Source organism: Trachurus japonicus, chromosome 14 (genome assembly GCF_045865225.1).
Source record: "Trachurus japonicus isolate A0001 chromosome 14, Traja_1.0".
NCBI classification, from domain to species: domain Eukaryota; kingdom Metazoa; phylum Chordata; class Actinopteri; order Carangiformes; family Carangidae; genus Trachurus; species Trachurus japonicus.
In genome coordinates, this window is record NC_140920.1 from 16,658,789 (window position 1) to 16,682,622 (window position 23,834).

Below are 23,834 nucleotides of genomic sequence, written 5' to 3' on the forward strand. Positions count from 1 at the left end.
GTAAAGGGTGACTGGGGGAGGCAGTGTGTGCGTGTGTTTGCGTGTGTGTAGACTGGCATGTTGAGAGGACTATTTAAAGCAACAGGGATTAAGAGGCAACAGCAAAACACCAAATTCTTGATTGCATGGCTCATGACACTGCCAAGGAAACAAAGTCAGTGTATGATTTTAATGTTATTCCTTTTATTTCAAAGTTTTGTCTCTGAGAATAGAAAAACTAGTGTAAATCTACCGCACTATCCCTCTACTGGTACTTGTGCTGTGCATGTGGATTAAAAAAATCAAGGAAAAAACAGCAGGAAGTGTTTTTAGCAAGGAGTTATTCTATCTATCTATCTATCTATCTATCTATCTATCTATCTATCTATCTATCTATCTATCTATCTATCTATCTATCTATCTATCTATAATTAGGTATGGTTTAATTAGATTTCGTGAAAAGTGTAATTATATAATATTGGATCTGAGTATGATTATATAATATTGGCTAATTTCTGTCAGGGTTGTCATCATAGTAGTTGACAGTGAGAATTAGCCTCGACACATCAATACAACAGCATCCTCCACGCCATTGGTCGCCAAAAGTCGTGCATGGTCACGTGAGTGAATAATGGTATTAGGCAGCATGCTGAGCCAATGGCCTGCCCCATCACCTGACCGCTATTTGAATACTGATGCTCCCTCTGCCGCCACATTGGTGCGCCTTCCTGTGTTTGTTGTGTCTGACATTGTCTGCGTGGGGAAATCGCCACGGTTGGTAAAAAAAAAAAAAATCTCTAACCCGGCCCGGACGACCCCCCCGAAAAATGTCCTCCCTGCTGAAGCCGTTTTCCGTGTGTGAGGGTCCGTGCGAGAGCAGCGGAGTCAGGAGAGGATGCGCGAGCTCGCCTGCACATCAGCAGCCTCCGCTCCAGCGCCTGAGCGCCGCGGCGGGGCTGGGCGCTCTGCCGGCCCATCAGCGCTCGTACACGGCGAGGAGGAACCTGGCGGCTGCTGCAATCGGAGGGAGGAAAATGACGCATCCTGGGAAGGCTATCCTCGCAGGTTGATTTTTCTTTTTTCTTTTTTTTTTTGCAACGCAAATATTTCCCTCCATCATAGCCGCCCATTGCTTTCTGCATAGCACAGCCTAATCTCAGTCTGTCGCACATTAAAGCTGCCCATGCAGAACTGGGTCAAAACGCATCCAGCCGTCAGCGATGCTATAGCTCGTGCATGATGTAGTGGCATGTCTCTTCTGTATTTATGTGTCACTACTAGGCCTGGGAACTATTCATTTGGATTAATCTAAATTATCTATAAGGAAGCTTGAAGGTTTTAATTGTGCACTGAATGTAGGGTGGTGCAGCCATCAGCCATTCTTCCAGTTCATCACAGGTACTGCTGTATGATCACATCACAACGGCATTTAATCAAAAAATAAAGATCCTGTGTGCCAGCAGAGATCCAGCATCAGCATCACTCTGCAAATAATGCATCTAATCTTTTTTTTTCATGCTGAAATAGAAAATGTGGCAAGTTGTCATCCTGCTCACAGAATATTCAGCACAGTGAGTCAACAAATCCTGACAGCGGTGTTTCTCCTCTCATTCAGGAGGGATAGCCGGAGGGATCGAGATCCTCATCACCTTCCCCACAGAGTATGTCAAGACCCAGCTGCAGCTGGACGAGAGGGCCAACCCTCCTCGATACAGAGGGATCGGTAGGTCACTGGGACTTGTGTGACTGCTGACATGGCTGCAGATTTGTGTGCTAGTCCTCTGCTGGGTTACTCACACCTGGATGCTCTGTGTGTGCAGGCGACTGTGTGAAGTTAACCGTGCAGGATCACGGGCTCAGAGGGTTGTATCGAGGTCTCAGCTCCCTGCTCTATGGATCGATACCCAAGTCTGCAGTGAGGTGAAGATGCACATGTTACATACAGTTGTATTTATTTCATGTAAAAAAAACCACACATGTATGATCATGATTACATGTAAAAAAACAACACACAACACAACATAATAGAGCTGCAGCAGAAAAACACATTGTTTTGGTTCATAGCATCACAAATAGTACACAGGCTTGTAATCTTGAAATTGATTTAACAGTTGACCGATGTCAAAGCAGTGACTCAGCATTTCATGGTGCTTCAGTTGAAGGCAGACAAATGTGTAGTGCTGCCTGCAACTAAGGATTACTGTTACTAATTATATTCTGTAACTATTGAATAATCACTCAGTGAAAAAATGGTCATGACATCAAATTCCTAGAACTCAAGCTGATCTCATCAAATGTGGTAGTGTCCAGAGATCCCTCAGCAAATTTGCGGAATTGGAGCCATCAAATGTTTGCCGGTGCTGATTAATCTTCTCTCAGTCAACTAACAAATTTGTCAGCCATATCACTACTACTGAGATGAGACGTTGCTGCTTAATGTGTTTTAAAGTTTGTTTTGTTTTCTTCCTCTTCCCCTGAAAGTGTTTTGCCAGGCCAACGCTGTAAATAAGAATTTTGTTCCTAATGTTTTGCCTGGTAAAATATTATTATTATTATTTTGACCATCATTATTCTTGACTGTCACCTTCAGGTTTGGCACGTTCGAGATGCTCAGTAACCCAATGCGAGATGCTACAGGTCGACTAGATAACACACGGAGTCTCCTGTGTGGGTTAGGGGCAGGGATAGCAGAGGCCGTGGTCGTCGTTTGTCCCATGGAGACGCTCAAGGTCGGTGAAGCTCAGTGTTCTTGCTTCTTGCACCTTTTACTGTAGGAAGTCGTTTCTATGTCTGTTACATCAACATTGTAAAAAAATGGTCCCTCCCTTCTCCTCCAGGTCAAACTGATCCATGACCAGTGTTCCCTCCGACCCCGTTACAGAGGCTTCTTTCATGGAGTCAGTGAGATCATCAGAGAGCAGGGTAAGAGTCCAGGATGAATGTGATCTGAGAGGACTCATATTTACATTTCCAATCAGAATGTGTGTGAAACCTAACACGATTGTCTCATTCAGGTGTGAGGGGGACGTATCAAGGTCTGACAGCGACTGTGTTGAAACAAGGGACCAATCAGGCGATTCGATTCTACGTGATGAACCTGCTGCGCAATTGGTACAAAGGTGAGAAAGTCTGTGTACTGCAAAACAATCCGATGTCCCTGTCCTTTCCCTGTCCTGTGATGGATGCATTTTCCTCTTATCTCTTCCACTCTCCATGAATGTAATTTATGGATTCGGCCTCACAGGGGACGATCCCAGACGAGAGATGCACCCAATTGTCACAGCGATGTTCGGGGCGACGGCCGGTGCTGCCAGTGTTTTTGGAAACACGCCTCTTGATGTGGTAAAGACCAGGATGCAGGTAGGAAGCTGACCCTCTCATCTGACATTAAGATGGGTTTTTTTTTCGATATACCAAACTCTCGGGTAAAAACAAGAGGTGATCGAGCCTTTGCGGTTACAGCTGTGTGTTAGAACAGCTCCAACATTAGACAATTTTAAATCCCTGCTAAAAACCTACCTCTTCTCCTTGGCTTTTAACAGTTGATTGTTTTTATCATCATGGTTCTTATTGTTTCTTACAGATTTATGTCTATTTTATTGCTTCTTTATCAAATGTATTTATTCACAATTGTATTTATTTGTAATTGTTAAGCACTTTGACTTGACTTGACTTTTAGGGGTTGGAGGCCCACCGCTACAAAAACACAGTGGACTGTGCCTTCCAGATCCTGAAGCATGAAGGGCCACAGGCGTGAGTAAACCTCGACCCTCGCTTTGTTCTGCTTTGGTTTCCACTGCTGCAGATAAACCATCCTCAACCCTCTCCCCTGCAGCTTCTACAAAGGGACAGTTCCCAGGCTGGGCCGTGTCTGCTTGGACGTGGCCATTGTCTTTGTCATCTATGAGGAGGTGTTCAAACTACTCAACAATGTGTGGAAGACCCAGCAGTAGGACCCTGCACGATGGCAGAGGTCCAGAGGGAAGCACAGACCAGTGCCTCATGCTACGCACAACTCAACACCTCTATTCTAGCTCATTCTAGCTCTGTGCGTCAGCCCGGAGCAGATGACACTTCATCTTGACCAGTTTCCACTCATCAAATAAATTGATTTGCAGGCCTTGTCTAAACACAGTGATAAAACGAAGGGAGAGTGGCTAGTTGCAGAAAAACAGCTCAGTTTTGCATCTCTCTTCTCTAGTTGTCAGACTTAGAAATAAAGGGGGATCATTTTATTTTGAAGGACAGGAAAAAACAAAAGTGAAATGAAGTAGTAGTGCTGTGTTGTCCTGTGCACCTGGCCCGACTTTTAGACTCAGCCTCTTGAGTCTTATTACCAGAAACATAATCATACAGTATTTATAGAAGAAGCACAGACAGGTATTAATAACCAAAGGCTTAAATTAGAAAGGGAATGAAAACGAGACAATAAAAAAAAAAAAACTTGTGTAGGTTAAAAAAGAGATATGTTTGTCTTAGGTTTCTACGACTATTGTTACTGTACACGTTGTAGAGTGAACACTTTGTACCGAAACCATAAATGTGTCTTCTGATTCACTAAGTACTTACTATACTGAGGGAAAAATGGAGATGCTACTGGACGCAAACAGCTGCAGTACTTTAAAATGTCTGTGCAGTACTTCAACACATTGTGGTGTTGTATTTGCTTCCTTGACTGTGCTCGTGGCATCATCGCACTAAAGTATTCACAGTAATTTCCTCTCTGTGTCCTGGTGAAGACGTTCAGATACTGTTCATTGTGCATTTTACGGCTGCTGCCGAGTACGCCTGCATGATTCTTGAATTGGCATCTGTCCTGTTGCACCATGCTGCTGCTGCTGCTGCTGACGGTGGCTGGCAGGTTTGTCGAGGCCACACAGACTGGTCTGGGGTCAGTACCTCTCCTGCTGGAAGTTTTTAACCCGACACAAGTAACCATTAAGCACATATTGTAGGAAACAAACTCATATGTAGCACAAAACTTCACGTGCAGTCTTAAGAGTAGGAGATAGGAGTCAGTTTGGTAGTGGGGGGGGGTTTGTGAGCTCATTGTTGCCATTCTGAGGAAACTACAACATTTTCTACATGAATTGATTCACTGGGAAAAGGTGTCTGACTTCTCTGCAGCTGCATCAGAAGGCTTTGTTTGGGAATATGTGACCTGTAATCCTTGGCTCACATCCCCAGCCATTTCAGAATAGCTGCTGAATTCACTTCCTCTCATGTCCAACTGTGTAAGCCATATGACTTCAATGCACTTGAGTGGTTTTCTTGCATTTACTGATGCACCCGTAAAGCAGACTTTATTCTAGTCAGATATTATGTCACTTTATTATTCTTTACCTCAAACTAACCAGCTTTGCGAGCTATTTGTGCACTAACTGATGAAGTTGTTAGTTAACCGTATTGGAAGGCAGTCATCTCTAATGTAGTTTTTATAAAGACTTAGAAGGGGAAAGCAGATATGTCAGAGGCTCGATAACAAAACAAGTAGTTAAACAAGGCTTGGTTTGGATCTAACCAGTTACAGAGGCCTTTGACTCCTCTTTGCCAAACTACTTCTATCTATCTACTATCTCCAATCTGATATCCCTGATAAAACAATCTTTATTAAATATTACACCAAGAGCATCAGAACACTGTTTAATTTTTTGTTTAGATTTTTTCTTTTTCTTTCATTCACAAGCGCACATTCCCATCATTTATCTATCTATCTTTCTATGTTTTCTGTTTTTTCACTAACATGCACGCAGCATCTGCACCCCGTGGTACAGCAGATCCAGCTTGGAGCAACCGTTCACATTTCAGAGGCTTCTCTTTTCATATCAGACTGAAGGAATCATTTTGTGCTGAGGGAAAACTGACATTCGTTGGTATGAGAAAAAAATCTTGTTAAAAAACATCAGTGCTCAGTATAATTTACATGCTCAGATGTGGAAACCTCTTAAGAAATGTAACTACTGGTCTCAATAAACTTGAGCTTAAAAAAGATGACTTGTGTGATGGGAAATGTGTATAAGCTGTAGATACAGTACTGTGATGGGATGTATGTTTATGTTGATATGGATGAGAACACTAAAGTGAAAATACTTTACTGCTATTTTTCCTTACAATTTTCTACACAGAATCTGTCAATTAATCAAAAGTGGAGCAAAAACTGATGTAAATATTTATTTTGATTAAGTATTGACAAAGCCAGCTGAATAGAGAACAACATTTTAACTTTATTGGATTGACCAACCTGGTTGTTTCCAGGTGAGTCACATAGTTCAGGGCTGATGACACTTTGGCTTCACTGCACAGGCAGACAGAAACAAAGTCAGCAGGCTGCTGCTTTGCTGAATGCAGGACAGAGGAGATTAAAGGCTGAAGGAGCAGGGCGAGCTCCGTCGGCATTAACACCACAGAGGGAAGTATTAGCGCCCACCTGTTGCCTCCCCAGTCCACCTGTCACCTACAGGATATAGTTCACCTACTGTGGCTTCAGGTGAAGAAGGGGACAAACGCCACATTGAGAAATGTGTTTGTTTTCCTGCCGCACGAGAACGTAGAATATACACTAAATTCATATATGGAAGAATTCGGTCATGTATTAATATTTAAATACACAACCTTGTTTATGGTTTCTGCATCTGGGAGTACAATCTTTGCATGTCAGCTCCCATGATGTGTACAAAACAGTATGTACACAACTGGAAACCCTTTCATAGCTCATAATTTGAGGTGCTAACACTGAAATACATGTTACAGTACAGCACAGTCTCGATTTGGAGTTTGGCATGAATTTATAAAAGTATCCTGTTTACATTGAGCTTGACACCTTTACAGTCATTATCGTTACCAGGGCTTCTGCATCATGACCAGACTGGTTCTTTGACACAATGCCACTTATGACAGACAGTGTGATCAAGCCAAATGGGGGATTGGGAGCAGTCTGGCCACTCGTGGTTCTTGACAGTAGAAGATGTGAATCGTCTGCCAACGTTAGGACGGAGAGCAGAGGTGTGGTTATCTCCTCCATCTGGAAATGGACAAACAAAGCCAAGGGGGTTAGTTGTGAGGAAACACAGGTATATAGTAGCTGGTAAATGGATAAAAAAGGCCTCTTGGCATCACTCACATTCTGAGACATTTGTCTTTCCCACCACTGGCCACTCTTTGTCCATCAGGACTCCAGTCCACTGCAAAAACCTACACGCACAACACACAAACAAAGCGATTAGGGAAGGAAAACAACATTTTCTATGTCATGTAGTGAATCTTGTGTCCTTTTTTCCTTCACTTCACCTCATCAGCGTGACCAGGCAGGTCCATGTTAAGCTTTCCGGTCTTAATGTCCCAAACTTTCAACGTGCTGTCGCTGCTGCCACTGACCAGCAGCCTGCTGTCTGCTGACCAGGCCACCTGATACACAGACGCCACATGGCCACGCAGAGACAACAAGTACCTGTGGGTAGGTTGACAGGGAGAGAGAAACATTTCAGGCTCACAGCACCATCACGTGGACAACCGCAGTACTACACACGTATTATACATAACAGCTTGTGTAATAGTGAGACATTGTTGTTTACAGTTTTCCTTACTTTCCGGTGCGTCCGTCCCAGATTTTGATGGACTTATCAAACGAGGCCGAAGCGAGGAGCCTGGTGTCTGGGGAGAAGAGCACTTCGTTGACCAGAGCGCTGTGGCCGGTCATCCTGGCCACGGGCTTCTTCTCTTCTGCAGGGTTCCACATGAACAGGGTGAAATCATCTGAGCCAGACACCAAACGCTCTGGAGCTGAACCCTGCAGCAGAAGAGCAGGAGTAAGGCCACAGATACAAGGAGGAAACAGACTCAAATACATCACTACCTGCCAATATAACTTTACTTACCCTGACTTTATTATATCTCTGCAGGGCGTTCTCCTTTATCTCTTCCACTGAGGGGTTAAAAAAGGTGTTGTTACATTTCATTTCATTTCATTTCATTTCATTATCTTTATTTAAACTCGGAGATATATTAAGGAGTAACCTCATTTACAATAAAGCCTTGATGAAACACAAAACATATAAGGACAGAAGACAAGACATTTGAAACATACAAAAGCATAACCTATGTGTAATAACCAGACAGTTACTGCATATGTAGTATAGGCATTGAGTATTCTGTCATGTATTTTCCTATATGTAGTAACCAGATAGTTATTACATAGTACCCAGATAGTTATAGTGATTTGTTTAATGAATCCTGTTCCTTAATACTATGTATAGCTGATGCCCTATGATGTGAGCACTAAGAACTGATTATATTATGAGCACTAACTACCTGGTGTCATCACAAATGTGTGTGTTATTGTCTTACAAATGTATATTTATTAATGTGTACCGAATGTGTCTTTGGTATTTTACTTCATTGTTGCTCTTTTTAAAGGTTGCCCTTTACAATCAGGCAGAGGGACTGGCGATGAAAACTAGCTTTTTTTTTTTACAATGTTTTATTAATGTACATTTTCCCTTGTCAAATAAATACAACTAAACAAAACTAACAGAATACCGGAAGTTAAAGGTGACAAGGATAAACTGAAACATAAGTGTAGTTAAAAGCAGGAGCAGTTAGAGGTAAAATAAGATGAAAACCAAACGTGTTTCTCAGATGGTTTGTTCATCAGACCCTAATTGACCAGATGAGAACAAGACTTACATGATCCGCTGAGGTCCTGCAGGTTGATGGTGGCAGTTGCCGGTTCAAAAGCGCCGGTGCGCAGGACGTAGTCTGTGCTGAGAGCCAGGGTGTTCACCCAGTGGGCGTGACCCTGCAGAGTCCTGCACTGGACGCCCTGTATCCACAGATGGACGCAAACACACATTAAGACGCGCTCCGTCACAGAAACGTCTCCTCCATCTCGTACACATACACACACACACTTACATCTTTGGCTCTCCAGACTTTGACCGTTCTGTCCTGAGAGGACGTGTACAGAAGTCCATCTCCTCCCCACTTCACACAGGTGACTGACTGAGTGTGTCCAGTCAGGATCTTCTCACAGCGTCCCAACACTGTGTCCCAGATACGTATCGAGGCGTCCTTAGAGCTGCTGGCTAAGTACCGACACTCCGGGTTACTGAAAGAGAGAGGGAGGGGCCAATCAGAGACACAGGAAATCAAGACACAATGATTAAAATAAGAATACAAACTAAAGTCATTACATCACATGTAGGTGGTTCCTAACTTGATCAGTAACTCAGTGCATAGTCTTTTGCCAATAACCATAAAATTCATTAGCTCATTAATGACCGATCATACAGGTGCTGCTGATAACATTTACAATGAGACAGCGATGACTCACAGATGTAGAGGTTCCCAGCAGAGCCACGTGATCCACTTGGTGTGTCCTGTCAATGTCTTCCCAATCTGCGCACCCGTCGCTGGATCCCAAAGACAGATCTACAGGAACATCACCACAAAGAAAACCACAGTGTTTATTAGATTCATGTGAAAAACACAGATCAGACGCGTGTATGATGGAGACGTACCTGACTGTTTTTACATCCTGAAGCTAGTTTCTTGCCATCGGGTGACCAGGCGATGCTCAGTACCCAGTGTGTGTGTCCTTCAATAAAACAGAACACAGGTCAGCGCAACTGTGTCTAAAACCATCAAACCATTATCATTTGTCTTTCCACAGCAGGACTTCATACCTCTGGCAGTGTGGTGGGGCGTCTCAGTTGTCAAGTCCCAAAATCGCACTGTGGTATCACCTGAACCACTGGCCAGATATCTAAAGAAAACAAGGACAATTTATTTAAATGTATGTCTAAAACTACCAATAATAGAAACCGACACTCAAGTCTGAAAACGTATGCAAATTGTATTTGGCGAATACATTTCAGACGTGAGTGCTGGTTTCTATCAATTTTTTGTGTTATATTTTTTACCATGCATCCAGACCTGTTGATATTAATCTTTTGGAGTTGTAGTCTACTTGCCAGCCAATAGGGCCCCATTGGGAACCCGGAAATGTTGAGTACCCCAAAGTTTTATGTTAGAAATATATAGTATGGGTCCCCAGTATTCAGAAACTGCCGGATGCTAATTTATATATATTGGGCAATTAGCATAACAGACAGAATTAGCATAAATTAGCATAATTGCCTATATGGGCAATATTTCAACAAAATTGACTTGGCTGATCTGGGCAATATTGGAGTGGTTTTAGGGGTTATTGATGATGCTGAATCCATTTCTGACATTTTCAAAATTCAAAATGGCTGTCTAAACCGGAAGTGACCAGATTTTAACCGCCAGTGGGCCGATTTTGATGGATTTCAAAATCTGGTCATCGGTTTAGACAGCCATTTTGAATTTTGAAAATGTCAGAAATGGATTCAGCATCATCAATAACCCCTAAAACCACTCCAATATTGCCCAGATCAGCCAAGTCAATTTTGTTGAAATATTGCCCATATAGGCAAGTATGCTAATTTATGCTAATTATGTAAATTGTGCTAATTGCCCAATATATATAAGTTAGCATCCGGCAGTTTCTGAATACTGGGGACCCATACTATATATTTCTAACATAAAACTTTGGGGTACTCAACATTTCCGGGTACTCATTGTTGGCAAGTAGACTATTGTGCAGCTGTTTTCCACATTTTTTTTTAGCTACCATTGGATGTTTTCTTAAAGCACAATGTCCAGTTCATCCTTAACGCTGTAAATCAGAGCAAAAGAAAGCATGTATAAAAGTTACTCACTTGCCCGTGGGGCTGAAGGCGGTTGAGATGACGGCTTCTGTGTGTCCCTGTAGTGTGCTGGTGCAGCGGGCCACAGCCCGAACCCTGAACACAGCCTGAGGCTGGTACACAACTGGCAGGACCTGCTCTGTCTCGACCCCGAGAGCCTTCACACAAGACCCCAGACTAGACACCACCTCAGCCTCTCCACGCACAAAAAAGGCCAGTGGTATTGGCTCTTCCTGCAGTGAATAAAAAACAAAAATGAGATATATTCACTAGACTTTAAATTTCAGCTTTATATGACAAGTTGATATGTCTACAATGACCAAGAGTTAAAACAGAGAGAAATCAATGGTCTACAGTGACATCACCTCTCAAAGACCGTAAAGCTTTGTAATTCCCAGCCATATGGCTATAATCTCATTCATATTTACATTATAAATGCCCATTAACATGTACTGTCCCATTTCTTAAATACATAAATTGAAAGACTACACTAAGTGGTATTGTCATGGTAGTATACATTGCATAGTGTCTACAGATTATTACCTGCAGAAGTGTGAAACAACTGGATGAATTTAAAGGAAAAGATCCATGTCACAGCTTGGATTCTACATGTTTGTAATGTCAGCTGATTACCTTTTGCAGCAGTGCATTGCAGACCAGCTGTAGTTTGTCTGGAGTGATGTCCAGGGGCACATCAAAGGGTGACCCCAGAACCTCCCCTTCCTCATCCTGAAACTGGATCAGGAGCCGCTCCACGTCCTCACTCATCTTCTTTGTGGTATGGATCTAAATCTAACAAAGAAGAAACTTTACATAAATGTAGGTATAAACATGTGGTGCACACATTATTTACATTGGGTAAATAACGTTTTGTTTTCCATAGTGTTGGAGAAATGCACATTATAACGTTATTTCTGCTGGAGCATATACACACAAGTGGGCCGGATGATTTTTACTTGCAGTTTATGTGTGTATCAAGGATGTATTATAATAGATCCATGGTGTTGTGTGTGTATCCAGCGAGGTGCTGTCATTTCTCAGTTGTCTTGAAGGCAGCATTATAGCTAGCTAAACTTAGTTACCCGATACAGTCCGTTGAATCACTAATGTTTCAAACAGGACATGGAGCAGCACACAGCAGAGCCGTGTTATTGTTACGATCTGGACCAAATCGCACCAACCTTAAAATTCACTGTTTAGCAGTTTACACTCAGTTAGCCTGCTAGTTTAACCAGTCAGTCATGTGAACCAATAGAGCTAACTCGGCTAGCCTGCTGTTTAACTAGCGCTCTGAACACCCATTTCTTTTTAGCAGCGATCGCGGGACAACGAGACAACAAACAGATGTTTATCCACCTCTGTCCAGTTTTATATGACACAATACTGACACATATACATGTTAAAACTTTACCTTCAGTGAGGTAACGATGTGTTGAACTCCTCCACGTGTGGAACAACCAGAGAGCCTTTAAATGGAAAGATAAACCAGGAAGCTGAAGTTGTCGAAATGCATTATGGGAGAGTGGAGTGAAACAGTTTCTCGCTGGATTGTTTTACTCATCTTCATTTTTGTAATATTTCGGTAAATTATAAACGAATTCTTTCAATCTATTTGAATTACAGACATAAAACACCCCCTAAACGGATGGATGGAACAGGAAAAATAAAAGTATTATGTTTCTTGTACTTTTTTTTTCAGCATGTCCCATTAGATGTGCAACAAATATTGATCAATAACTTTGATACTGAATAAAAAATTATAACTGGTGATTTTCAAGCAAGCTGATCCCTTTAGGTTATTTAACAGACCGAGTCATAATTTCCCCCCTCATGCCTTGCTCCCCTGCAAAATGAAATGTGACAGAATATTGTTGAAAACTGTTAAGAATAGCTAATAGAGTTTTCAGTATCTCAAATGTATGTAGCCTAGTTTATATGGAGGAAATGGGACCATAGCCTTATACTTAGCCTACCTACAATCTCCAAAACAGACAAAGGGCTTATACTGATTTCCGTGAGAGGGGCTAAATCTTATTATCAAGAGTAAAAAAAACTCTGCTATCATGTTTTAAAAAGTGACCACCATAGCAGATAAATGTGAAGGGCATCTCCAGCACTTTCCCATTACCACAATAAAACCAATGGTTTAATCCCAATAAACATGTTGATTGTGTATTGTTACTGCTGTGATATAATTCACTATATTAATTTATAAATCAAATATACATAACTCCACTAAAAAAAAACACCCACACATCAGAATATTTTGACACTTGTTCTTTTCTTTGACCACAATCATCATTTTTGCATTGAAAGAGAAAATACATCATGTATTGTTCAAACATGTGAAATTACAGTCAAGAAGTTGAGAGTCAGATAGATAAATAATTCATTGAAATCTTTTAACATCCAGGTTAAATTCAAAATATATTCCTATTATGATTCTGTTCACTGTCTCCGGGTCTGTCATGATAACATTAGACTTATACCACTGCATATACATTACATTACACGTTTGTTATAAAGCAATACATGACTCTGTGTACAAGTTCACATTAGCACCCACATCTGACATTAAATATTCTTGGAGGGATTCATGTGTTCTTTATATTTAAAATCTTTCTTCCATCTTCATCATTTCACCTTAAGACACTTGGGACCAACTGGGCTGGTGCAAATAACTGACAGAGAGTATTTAGCACAACATAAAATCTTCAACACAACAGTTCCCCATGACTGATCTTTTTTACATGTATTGCACTGCTCTCTGTGTTGGCACTAATGGGACAAAACCAAAACATATGACTTGACCAGCAGCAACTTATTAACCTGCACTACTGTCAAAACTAACTGATGCACGCATGTTGTTGTTAAAGCTACTTGGTAGTTTGGCATATTTATCCCTGTATTTTCTGCTCTGTCAAAGGTCTGTGGTGCTCGACTACTCATTACAGCGATACATTTCTTTGTGTGGAGAAACTTCTCCAGCAAGATTGAATCTGACTTAAGGTGGATTCCTTAAAGGCAAAAGTCGGCAACAACAAATTAAAGTTTCCAGTCCATGTGATGGGACAGTGTGGTGGGCCATTATTTAATGACTGAGTCAGTGTATCCAGTAGATGATGGAGTTGATCTTCAGGCATTTGGAAACCTGAAGAAGTTCTGTGTGAATTTGGAGGGGAGAAGAAGATGACGTGGTGCTGCAGTGAATTTGTTCTCATTTGTTGAGGCCGTTGATGTTGTCAGGAGCGAGGCCTTCCATCACGGCACGCTTTGACTCCAGGATCTGCAAGATCAAAACAAAGATGGTGTCGTTAAACTAATGAGAACCTTCTGAAAATATACACAATGCAGGTACTCTGCCACCAGTTCTATGTTCACAAAGTTTTTCATGGAAATGTGAACATTTAATCACATGTTTGTCACTGAGGTTGTGGTTAATGGTGGTGTACTGTACTGGACCACATTAAACTGAGAGATGTTTCTAATGTTTTGTCCCACCCCCAAGACAGTAGATGTGTTCCCATGTTTAGATTTAACATACCAATGTTTTACCTGGAGTTTGCTTCAATCACCAACAGAAACTTTTTTGACAGTTTTCAGTCTAAGCTGAGTCGTCTTCTATTTCAGGCATTATCCAAATACAGACTGTTAATGAGGACTGACTGAAGTGTCTTAAAAAGATCACACATTCACCTTGAAGTGAAGCAACGATAATAAGGTGCTGAAAGATGATGAGGTTAAAAATATAACAGCACACTCACCTGGAAGTTAGCACTGAGGCCCACAATGCTTTGCATGTTTGTACTGTAGTAACCCAAAATGTACTGTCCACTGAGCAGAGGGATCTCATCCTTATCCACAGATATCTGCAACCAAAGCACACATATGTCTCTTAATAAAGTCTGCACCCATACTTCATTTAAACAACAGAAAGGCCCCACTTTCACTTTACCTGTATGACTTCATTTGTCTCTGGCAGCTCCTTCTCTCTGACCCACGCAAAGGTTTCATAGTCAGACGGACTCTTGAATCCCACCTGCAGGACATCAAACCTGTCAGTTAACATCTGTATTGTGTTATACTGTTGTGTTGTTGTGTTGTTGTTGTCAGTCCTATTACCTTGTACAGACCAATCCAATCCCATGTGGAGGACATGAAGTCCTCTTGGATGGTGTAAGTAAGAAGTGCATCCTGATCAGCGCTCCATACACCAACAGGAGAGATGTGCACCAGTGGTGTGTCGAAGTATTTTCTCAACTGTGGGAAAAAGTAAACTTCACTTAGTCAAGTTATTAGAATAACAGTGGGAAGCCTCTTTATATTGGACCTACAGTTTGTTCAACAGTTCGTCTGCTGCTCTCACCTCCAGGCTGAAGGTTCCAATGACAGGCTTGTGGTCACTGACTCCGTAGCTCATATCACTGGTGTATTTATCCTGGGAGACGAGGATTGGATACTCATCCTGTCCATCATCAGTGGAGGTGGAAGCCTTCTCATCATCATCATCCTCGGATGGCAGGGTTTTGGGTTTGATGCGCCAGAGGATCCGATCCGTCCAGGCTGGTTTCCTCTTCTTGCCGCTGGGCAAAGTGAAGTGAAGTGTTGATACAGCAGGTTGGAGATGAGTTGACTTCTCTGTTTCTAATGCTTACCTGATACATCACACATCTGTTTGTGTGTAACCATCTCAAAAAGACTAGCAATTCTTATTCTTGAGACGGAAACAATGAAATGATGCTGTTAAACAACAACACAAACCACACATGCATGCAGATGCAGTGTTATGCATACAGTGCCTACAGTGTAGCATGCTGTGGAGAAATGATGCTTATTAGGAGTGAGCAACACCATCTAATTTAATATTACAGCATTAACATCTACACATTGACTATAAAAAGCAACACATACATTATGCAGGGGCCAACAGTGGGGTGCTGGTGCAGGAGGGAGCTGTCTCATGAATTTGCAGATGATATCTGAAATTCATCAAGGTTATTATACTAACTAATCCCCTTTCATTTATATCAGTGTCTCCAGTTATTTTGTGATTGTAAGTTTTAAGGATATAACCTAATCTATGTACGGTATATAACAGCTTTACAGGGCAGTATCTATGGAGACACCCACCTTGGCGGGTCTAGCTCCCTATACCAGGCCCCCAGCCAGACAGAGAGCAGCCCCCAGGTGAGGGAGGTGAGGAGGAAGAGGAGGGTGGTGCTGCAGCGCTGCAGGGGCCTGGGTCTGTACATGGTTAGGGGCAGCGCCACAGTGCTCTTTCTGAGAGAGACACATAACACGGTGCTAATGTCAGGGACAGGTATGACTCACAGAGACAGCTGCTCCCAGTTCCATCTATACACGGGGTTTTACAACTTTGGCTGCTTTGGTTTTCTATTAACTGTGTCTCAGGGGTTTACTTTCAATTAACAATATGGTGGCAGAAGCTTTGGGAGGACAGATGGTGCAGAGACTGAGACAAAAAGGAATGTGGGGCATGCGACATAAAAGAAGTGATGTGTCTTACTTAAAACCAAACCATGTCTTTGGAGAGCTGTTCAAAATTCAGAAGGGAAGAAGACCACAGGTGAAGTTTGGGAAGTGAGTGTCCATGTCAGTGAGTAATATACTTGTTTGGAGCTCATGTTACCTGGTATCATAGGTGTCGGAGTTGCGGTCAAACTTGTAGCTGGGTTTAAAATTTAATGGCCCCTCCTCAAATTCCTGCAGAAATGGCTCCTTCTTCTTCATCATGAGGAGCTGCAAAAAATTAGACAAGTTAGCAGGTGTGCATGATAGTGAGCGCACGAGTGTGTGTCCGTGTGTGTGTTCCTCACATCACCTGGTCTTTGCTCCACAGCAAATTCAGGCGTCCGCTGTTAATGGACGAGCGGAGGAAGTGTAAGCCGTGGTCTGCAATGCGGAAGTTCAGGTCGCCAAAGCAGAACACCACCCTGTGAGAGGAGGGATGGAGCCTCAGTTCACCTGCTGCACAACAATTTCACAGTGTAAATGTGCGGCCTGTGTGTGTGTGTGCTGACTTGTGGTCCAGGATATGTGGGGTGTCAGTGATGTCAAAGTCTTGCGCCTCCAGGATGTACTCCATCTCATCAACGCGCTGCAGGGCGTAGTTCATGTGGGCAGCTAGGTGGCAGTTGAGGAAACACACCATGTGGCCATAGAAGGAAAAACGCACGGTCACTCCTCCTTTATTACCCTGACACAGACAAACAGACGGAGGAGGAATAGAGTGGATGTTAAATTAAAGAAGTGTTGTCTTCAATCTGATGATGTTTTTCCTTTTCCTTGGATTATGGATTAGACCATTTTGTCTTTCAAGTGTTTACCCCAGTGTACCAGTTTTGTCATTGAGCATTCTTTGTTTGTGAGTCCATTCAGTCAAAGCTGTTGCACGTTCCACTAAACAAACACAACAGGCCTTTCACATTGCATTTAAACTCCACAACAAACTGCTGCCAGTGGGATTCCTGCTTGGCAAGAGTTGGAGGGTGTTGTTGTTGTCTGCGAGGTTCGGTCGTTGTGATTTCTTACCCAGTATCCAAAGATGCCGGTGCGAATGTAGGTGGTCTGGATGTCTCTGATGTAGGGGAGGTGAATTTGTTTGGCAAAAACCAGCAGCAGCAAACCCTGCATCCTTACTGATGAGACCTAAACAGAGGGAGGTAGTGTTAGTTTATCCTCGTATGGATTTTGTATACTGTACAGTAGGGGTTCCCAAAATTTTCCAGGCCAAGGCCCCCCAATTAGCATTAGCTTCTGTCCGGGGATCCATTTTGCAAACCCACTGAGACTGAGGCTTGATGTCAGGCACAAACTGCCAGGTCAACACAGTTTATGATGTCATGAATGATATTTTAACTGGCAAGCAATTAGAAAGATGAGCATGATGGAAAATAAGGTTTTAATATGTTATATTACTATAAATGGAAAACCACTGCTGTAGATCATAATCTGTCGTCTTTTACTTTCTGACAATATGTTAAAAGGATAGTTCAACATTTGGGGAAATTGGCCCATTGCCATAATCCCTATAGTCATAGCAGTAGGTTCGTTACCTTTAATTGTCGGTGCAAGCTATTTTTAGAACGGCGGAGCAGAGCTGCTCAGAGCTACGCTACGAAGGCTCATGGGATTTCTTGGTTTCCCTCATCAAACACACAATCCAAGAACTCCAAAACGCTCTGGTGGACAAGTTGTGACCTGCACATTCACTACGCTATGAGAACAGAACGTTACCAGACGGAGTTGTTTTAAAGGCAAATGCAGTGACTGCTTGATGAAAAACTGTCCCTGAAGGCAACGCGCATCAGTGGTTTTGCATGAATTTACCTCTAAAACAACTCTTTTTTCTTTTAAGTATATTTTTGGGGCTTTTATTGCCTTTAATTGATAGTGCAGTTGAGAGAGAGACAGGAAATGGGGAGGCAGAGAGTGGGGGAATGACACGCAGGAAAAGGCCGTCCGACGCGGGACTCGAACCGGGGCCGCCTGCACCGAGGACTGAGCCTCAACATGGGGCGGCAGCTCTACCCAGTGAGCTAAACGCCGCCAAACAACTCTTTTTTCAATTATGGCAATGTGCCAATCTGCCAAAATGTTGGCCTATCCCTATATCAGACAGACAAAACAAGATATACTGCATTACAGATATAACCAAATATGAGTAGTTCTCAGAAGCCTTCAGGATGCCGATATTTTTTATTAGTTTAACTTCACAGGTTTCCTCACAATGTTATTTACAACACCTCTCTACATACGGTACTGTTTCCCTCCGCTGCTCCCACCTTGACGAATCCTCTGGGTGCCAGTGTGTCCATGAAGAGGTGGCTCCAGGAGTCCTCTGCTAACAGGTCAGAGATGAACCTCACAGGGGTGGCGTTCACCTCCTGCAGTCTGACACACACACACACACACACATCAATGCATGACAAATACCGACACACATGCCAGCCTGTAATCCTGTGGCAAATCAAACTGCAGTCTCCATAATGTTTTGCTCCTCACCCAATCACGTAGAGGTCTGTCGGGGGTTGGATGTCTAGTTGCAGCAGAGAGGTGACGTCTTCAGGAGGCTCTGCTGTGGCCACATTCCAGGTCACCATGTGGAGCCTGTCAGTGAATGTTTTTCCGGTCAGTACATTAAAATCCCACTAGATGACATGGCTAGAGAAACACAGACGTCATGAAAAATGTACTCTTTTAACATCCACCGTCAGTTTTTCTCCTCTTGATTTTCAACAAGTTTAGCTTTTACATCATGACTTATTTTTTCTTCTGATGCTGAAAATCAAGTAAGCGCTTACATTTTCCCAGAGAGCTCAAACACTCCCTGCATGTATGTGTGTGTTGTGTCTGTGCAGTCCTGTGTGTGCATGGCTACCAATGTGCATGTTGTCAACCTGAATGCATCTGTGGGCATGTAGCGTCCGCAGAGCTGAAACGCTTCATCCAGCGTGCGCGACACTTCTTCGCTGGCTTCATCGTCAGAGCTCATGTCCTCTATGCAGGTCAGCAGCTGGGACAAACGCTGGCGGAGGAGCATCTTGGACCTTGAGCCTTGAGAAGCTGAGCTGCTCATGCTGTCTGAGCGCACACGTGGACTGTCTGTCAAGGGGTCCATCTTTGGATGTTAGCCTGGAAAAAAAGGTCTCCGGGTGTAAGCTTTGTTGCTTTCCTCTTCTGCGGGTTGGTGAGGTTATTCAAGACTATTCAAATAAAATAAAAAATAAAAAAGATGCTATATTGCAGGGGCTGTTGAGAAGAATCCAATGCGCAGAATGGTTTTGCTTGATTCCTCCTCAGACTTTTCTGGTTGGTTTGATTGCAGCCATTTGATGCGAGAGGCCTTCACTGCTCAGGCCAGTGTGAGCAACAGGAGGCTTGTTAGTCAAATCTCTCTGCGTGTCTTTCAGGCAGCTTCTCTTTTAGGTCCTTTAAACTGACCAGAACGAAAAAAAAAAACCCAAAGCCCAGAGAGAGATCCGTCTGTATTGTTGTGGTCCTTTCCGTGGCAGAGTCCAGTGTGGTCATGCAGCGATGGAGCAACAACTGACAAAGCCGTGGGGTCGACTCAGGAATGTGGGCAAGAATGAGTCCGATTTGGGCTATAATCGCTGGCATGTGAAAGTGTGCGTGTTTGTCTTTGAGTGTGCACAGTCACCGCGAATGGAAGAGGAGGACCAGAGGCTGATCCTCCCATCTTTGTAAGTATTGTTGTAAGACTTGGGCAATCATTCAGACGTGTTAAGAGGTTTACTACCAGCATTTCTCCATCAGCTGAGTACACTGAACAATACATATAACCCCGCAATTAAAGCCATGCATTAGTGAGGGGACAACGGCACACAATAGCATTAGCTTCTTTTGGCCTCAATCCAGTCTCTCCTCATATAGGTGAAAGGTTATCGTTGTAAACACAGAGAGTAGTGGATGGGGGTTAAATGGAGTTTTGTAATCCCTGGTACACATGTTGGTTGTTCTATTTTTACATTACAAAAGCTCAAATAGTTGTATATTATTGTATAATTCTATTGTTCTCTTACAGCACAGTTAATAGGCTAGTGGACAAATTACATAATAGATTTGAAGGTACTTAATACGTCAAGCAATCAGCAACTCCAAAACATTAAGCGTCACACTGAGATGGTTTTAAGAATAAAGAAAAACACAGACATGGTGAAATAATATTTTCAGCTTTAGACAATGGTAAGTAGCCAGTATTGGAAAATGTGTTTCGCTGTGAACAACTTGGATCGGAGATCATAAGAACAATAAAATGTTAACTACAGCTGTCGACTCTCTTACAAACTGGCATTTATCATTTAGAGAGCCTGGTCTATAGTCATTACGGTAAAATTATTTTCAGCACTATGGCTATTTAAGCCCCTTAATACTTTTTCTCTGGCAAACTCGCAAATTACATTTTAATTTATCATATTCAGAGACTATTGACCGAATCACATAGCAATTGTAATGACTCATAGGGACTCACGGCATCAGGAAAGTAATAAAAATTAATCAAATTAATTATACAACTTTATAGGAGAAAAAAGAGAGCTGGAAATAAGCTTTAAGTACTTAACTACAAGAATAAACTGCCCTTTAAATAAAAAATGTTAATCTTGGTGCCCCAGATCTCCCTGCCACATCATGTAACAGTGTCACATGCAGAGACTTAGGGCCCATTCTTGAGCAAGCAGAGGTGTTAAGTGGATAACAGACGTGGGTGTACCGGACCAGCGAGAATATGATGAATAGGAGATTGAGTTTTATCACAGAGACCTGAAAAGACTCAGAACCAGCAGCTACAAAGCTCGGCTGAAACCTATTAAAGTTATATGATTCAGACTCTGTACATGAGAGATGCAAACTCTGTTTCTGCATTCACTCTGTCCCTACATACACTCTTTTTCTGCCTGAAGTCTGTGGTTTCTTTCACAATTACTTTCATCACTATTGTTGTCTGACTTGCTCCTGGACAAAAAAGAAGAGGAGGAAGAAGATGAAGAAAAACACGCCTGCATGGAAGAAAAAGGTGGCAGGATACTAATCTTACCTGCACTTGTCTTTCCCACCACTTCGAAATCTTCCAGTGCTCATTTTCTCCCCTGTAGGAACACAAACACACACATGCCTAAACCAAAAAACTATAAACAAAAAGGAAACACACATACCAAGCACAACCAGACTGGAGCCCGATAAAGCAAAGACAAACCTGCCAGGGATGCCTGAAAGTCATTTCTGAAATGGCTTTGTAATCATGTCTAATCACGGTTAGCTTCATCCATGTTAAAGTGACAGTACCCTGAAGGTCATATGTAAAAACACAAACAGTTACATGAGAGACATTTTTTTAACAACAGATTTTGTAAAAGGCAGGCAAAGGGTTCTTGGTGTATAGTGGTTTGATTCTTAGGCTATAGACTTTATGGTCATATATTGGTCACAGTGATGAGCCAAGAAAACTATAGGCTACACTATGATATGAACAATGTTGAATAGAGCCTAAATATTCATTGAAGTAGAGAAGCAACATTCTGAGGCCTTTACACCATACAGAATCTTTGACAGACTATTATTTCTAGGCACATGCACACATTGTCATTTGTGAGGCCATTTGACATAGGTCTCCATGCATTTATTTATTTAGCCAAAATGCATCAAGCTTCAAACACATGGTTAAATACTGTCTGTAAACTAAACCTATGACACACTATGATGTGTTGTGAGATAGCTTGTTTACTGTATGTCAAAGCATTACCACAACACAATACAATGAATTTGAGCCCAATTTTGCTGGCTTGCAAGATCCTAACAGTCCAATTAAAATTTCAATTTTGTCTCCATAAAAGAACCAACAAAAGTTGTATCGCTAAATTAGATTTGCGGTTGAAAGGCGACGGTAGCAGAACTGCAGCAATGAAACCAACAAACCCAATACATCCATGTTAGCCTCGGCTAACGAAGAGAAAAGGCTTGTTGCGAGATCTCGCGAGAGTTGAAGTGAACAGCGCGCAAATCTACGGTGCAGGCTGCTACCGGAAATGAATTGAAGTGCGCAGTTTGCTCTCCCAGGTGTTTCAGCGTTAGCATGAATGAGCTGTGTTTCTGCTTTCCCAGAAAAATGTAAGTCTGAAAGTCAACTCACCTTCTCCACTATCACCTGAAATAAATCTGTGGTTTTAAATGCTGCACTGTTTAGTAGCTAACCTAAATTATTCTGAACAAGTAGACTAGCATACGATTGGTTTATAGGGCTAAAAAAACTTGGGCTGACAGGCCAAATAGATATGAGGGCAAGATAGTCAACAGATCCACTGTTTAAAACGCTGTATTTAAGTTTTAAGCTAAAACTTCAAACCCATTGAACCTTAGTGCTAAATTGTTCCCTAGAAAACCTATCCTATGGGGGACCAATTAGCTAGTAGGGGATACCTGAACCTGTTCCCTAAATGTGACTTTGTCAATGTGAACTGTCAACACAATTTCACTAACACAAGTAAACATACATTCAGCTACACAAAAACTAAAAGGCTTGATTTGTTGTTATATTACCACACTAGCAATGACAGTATTCATATCGGACTTTACCAAAAAAGTACTTTCCTGTAGGTTTCGAGAATAATTCAGAGGTCCAGCCTGAAAGACTGAAATTTGCTGCAGAAATCTATGATAATAAATGATATCTAGCAAGACATATCTGCAACTTTTGTATGAAATAATTTAGTCTGTGAGTCAAGAAGAACATTTCTCTAATAATAATCCATGTCTTATGAGACAGATTTTCCTCTTGAAAGCTTTTTAATGCTATAGCCTAAACGACAATGAAAAAAACCTCACTGTCATTTATTAAACATCTTACCTTTTTCTGTGTGTTTTTCCTGTGGTGTCCGGAAAAAGCTGCAGACCCCCTGCGCACAGATGACAAAGGTCTCCAAAGGGGAATCGAGAGACCGGATCTGTTTTCCCACTGTGAGTCCCGTTGTCTGTTTCTTCTCTTTTTGGTGACTGAACTTTGTTCTCAGCTGTTCTCGGCGCAAGGTCCCACACACAACCTGCTCTGGACTTTAAGCGTAACATCGGATCAAGCTATTATCCCAGGTTGGCTAACAGTCCTGGGAGAAAGTATTATCTTATTCATGAATGGACATGTCTGTTTATTGAATGTCAGCATGACGCATGCTATTTGTTGCGTTAAAGCCCTCTTTGTATGTTCATAAATAATCCCTCACTTTCTTAACGGTATGGAATGTGTAGGTGCTCTGCTTTACTCTGCTTCATATGTTACAATGCATCTATAACTGGAGAATGCAATGGTAGAGAATAACCTCTCTGGTGCACTGAAGTGTCAATGGTTATTGCATATTATTAAATCAAAAGTTCATATTTAACAATATAACATGGCACGGTACGTTAAAGGGGCTTTAAAAGGTTGTTGATGACTGTGTCCCCCAGTTTCTCCATGCAAAGCTAAACCAGCTGCTACCTCTGTATTCAGTCAATCTTCTCATCTAGCAAGAAAGCAAATATGCTTATTTCCCAAATTATTACACTGATGTGTACACATCTGTGTAACGTAACATTATAAATGACTTAATGCTTTCAGAC

At 42.1% G+C, this 23,834-nt stretch overlaps 3 protein-coding genes across 5 annotated transcripts; 1 reads left to right on the forward strand and 2 right to left on the reverse strand.

Moving 5' to 3' along the window:
• The first annotated feature begins 680 nt into the window (after positions 1-680).
• On the forward strand, positions 681-4,400 carry slc25a1a (solute carrier family 25 member 1a). Its single transcript, XM_085798129.1, has 9 exons — positions 681-1,044; positions 1,595-1,702; positions 1,800-1,899; positions 2,570-2,708; positions 2,817-2,901; positions 2,994-3,098; positions 3,224-3,339; positions 3,659-3,732; positions 3,815-4,400. The coding sequence occupies exons 1-9, from the start codon at positions 807-809 to the stop codon at positions 3,930-3,932; spliced, it is 1,083 nt and encodes a 360-aa protein (XP_085654255.1). The 5' UTR covers positions 681-806; the 3' UTR covers positions 3,933-4,400.
• A 1,736-nt stretch (positions 4,401-6,136) lies between these two features.
• nle1 (notchless homolog 1 (Drosophila)) lies at positions 6,137-12,214 on the reverse strand. Its single transcript, XM_085798128.1, has 13 exons — positions 12,118-12,214; positions 11,340-11,498; positions 10,719-10,939; positions 9,660-9,739; positions 9,495-9,571; positions 9,308-9,405; positions 8,890-9,082; positions 8,662-8,797; positions 7,854-7,900; positions 7,563-7,765; positions 7,267-7,426; positions 7,100-7,170; positions 6,137-7,000 (listed from the first exon to the last, which is right to left on the reverse strand). The coding sequence occupies exons 2-13, from the start codon at positions 11,472-11,474 to the stop codon at positions 6,988-6,990; spliced, it is 1,434 nt and encodes a 477-aa protein (XP_085654254.1). The 5' UTR covers positions 11,475-11,498; positions 12,118-12,214; the 3' UTR covers positions 6,137-6,987.
• Positions 12,215-12,965: 751 nt separating this feature from the next.
• Positions 12,966-23,228, reverse strand: inpp5kb (inositol polyphosphate-5-phosphatase Kb). Of its 3 annotated transcripts, XM_085798132.1 has the most exons (14): positions 23,089-23,228; positions 21,283-21,334; positions 18,732-18,836; positions 18,512-18,620; positions 17,259-17,375; positions 16,748-16,923; positions 16,549-16,660; positions 16,357-16,466; positions 15,837-15,986; positions 15,073-15,289; positions 14,829-14,966; positions 14,662-14,745; positions 14,471-14,575; positions 13,678-13,992 (listed from the first exon to the last, which is right to left on the reverse strand). In XM_085798132.1, the coding sequence occupies exons 2-14, from the start codon at positions 21,324-21,326 to the stop codon at positions 13,924-13,926; spliced, it is 1,536 nt and encodes a 511-aa protein (XP_085654258.1). In that variant the 5' UTR covers positions 21,327-21,334; positions 23,089-23,228; the 3' UTR covers positions 13,678-13,923. The 3 variants fall into 3 exon arrangements, with proteins under 3 accessions (XP_085654256.1, XP_085654258.1, XP_085654257.1); XM_085798130.1 differs by lacking the exon at positions 15,837-15,986 and having other exon boundaries at positions 12,966-13,992; positions 23,089-23,224; XM_085798131.1 differs by lacking the exons at positions 15,837-15,986; positions 21,283-21,334; positions 23,089-23,228 and adding an exon at positions 19,127-19,573.
• Between the last annotated feature and the right edge of the window lie 606 nt (positions 23,229-23,834).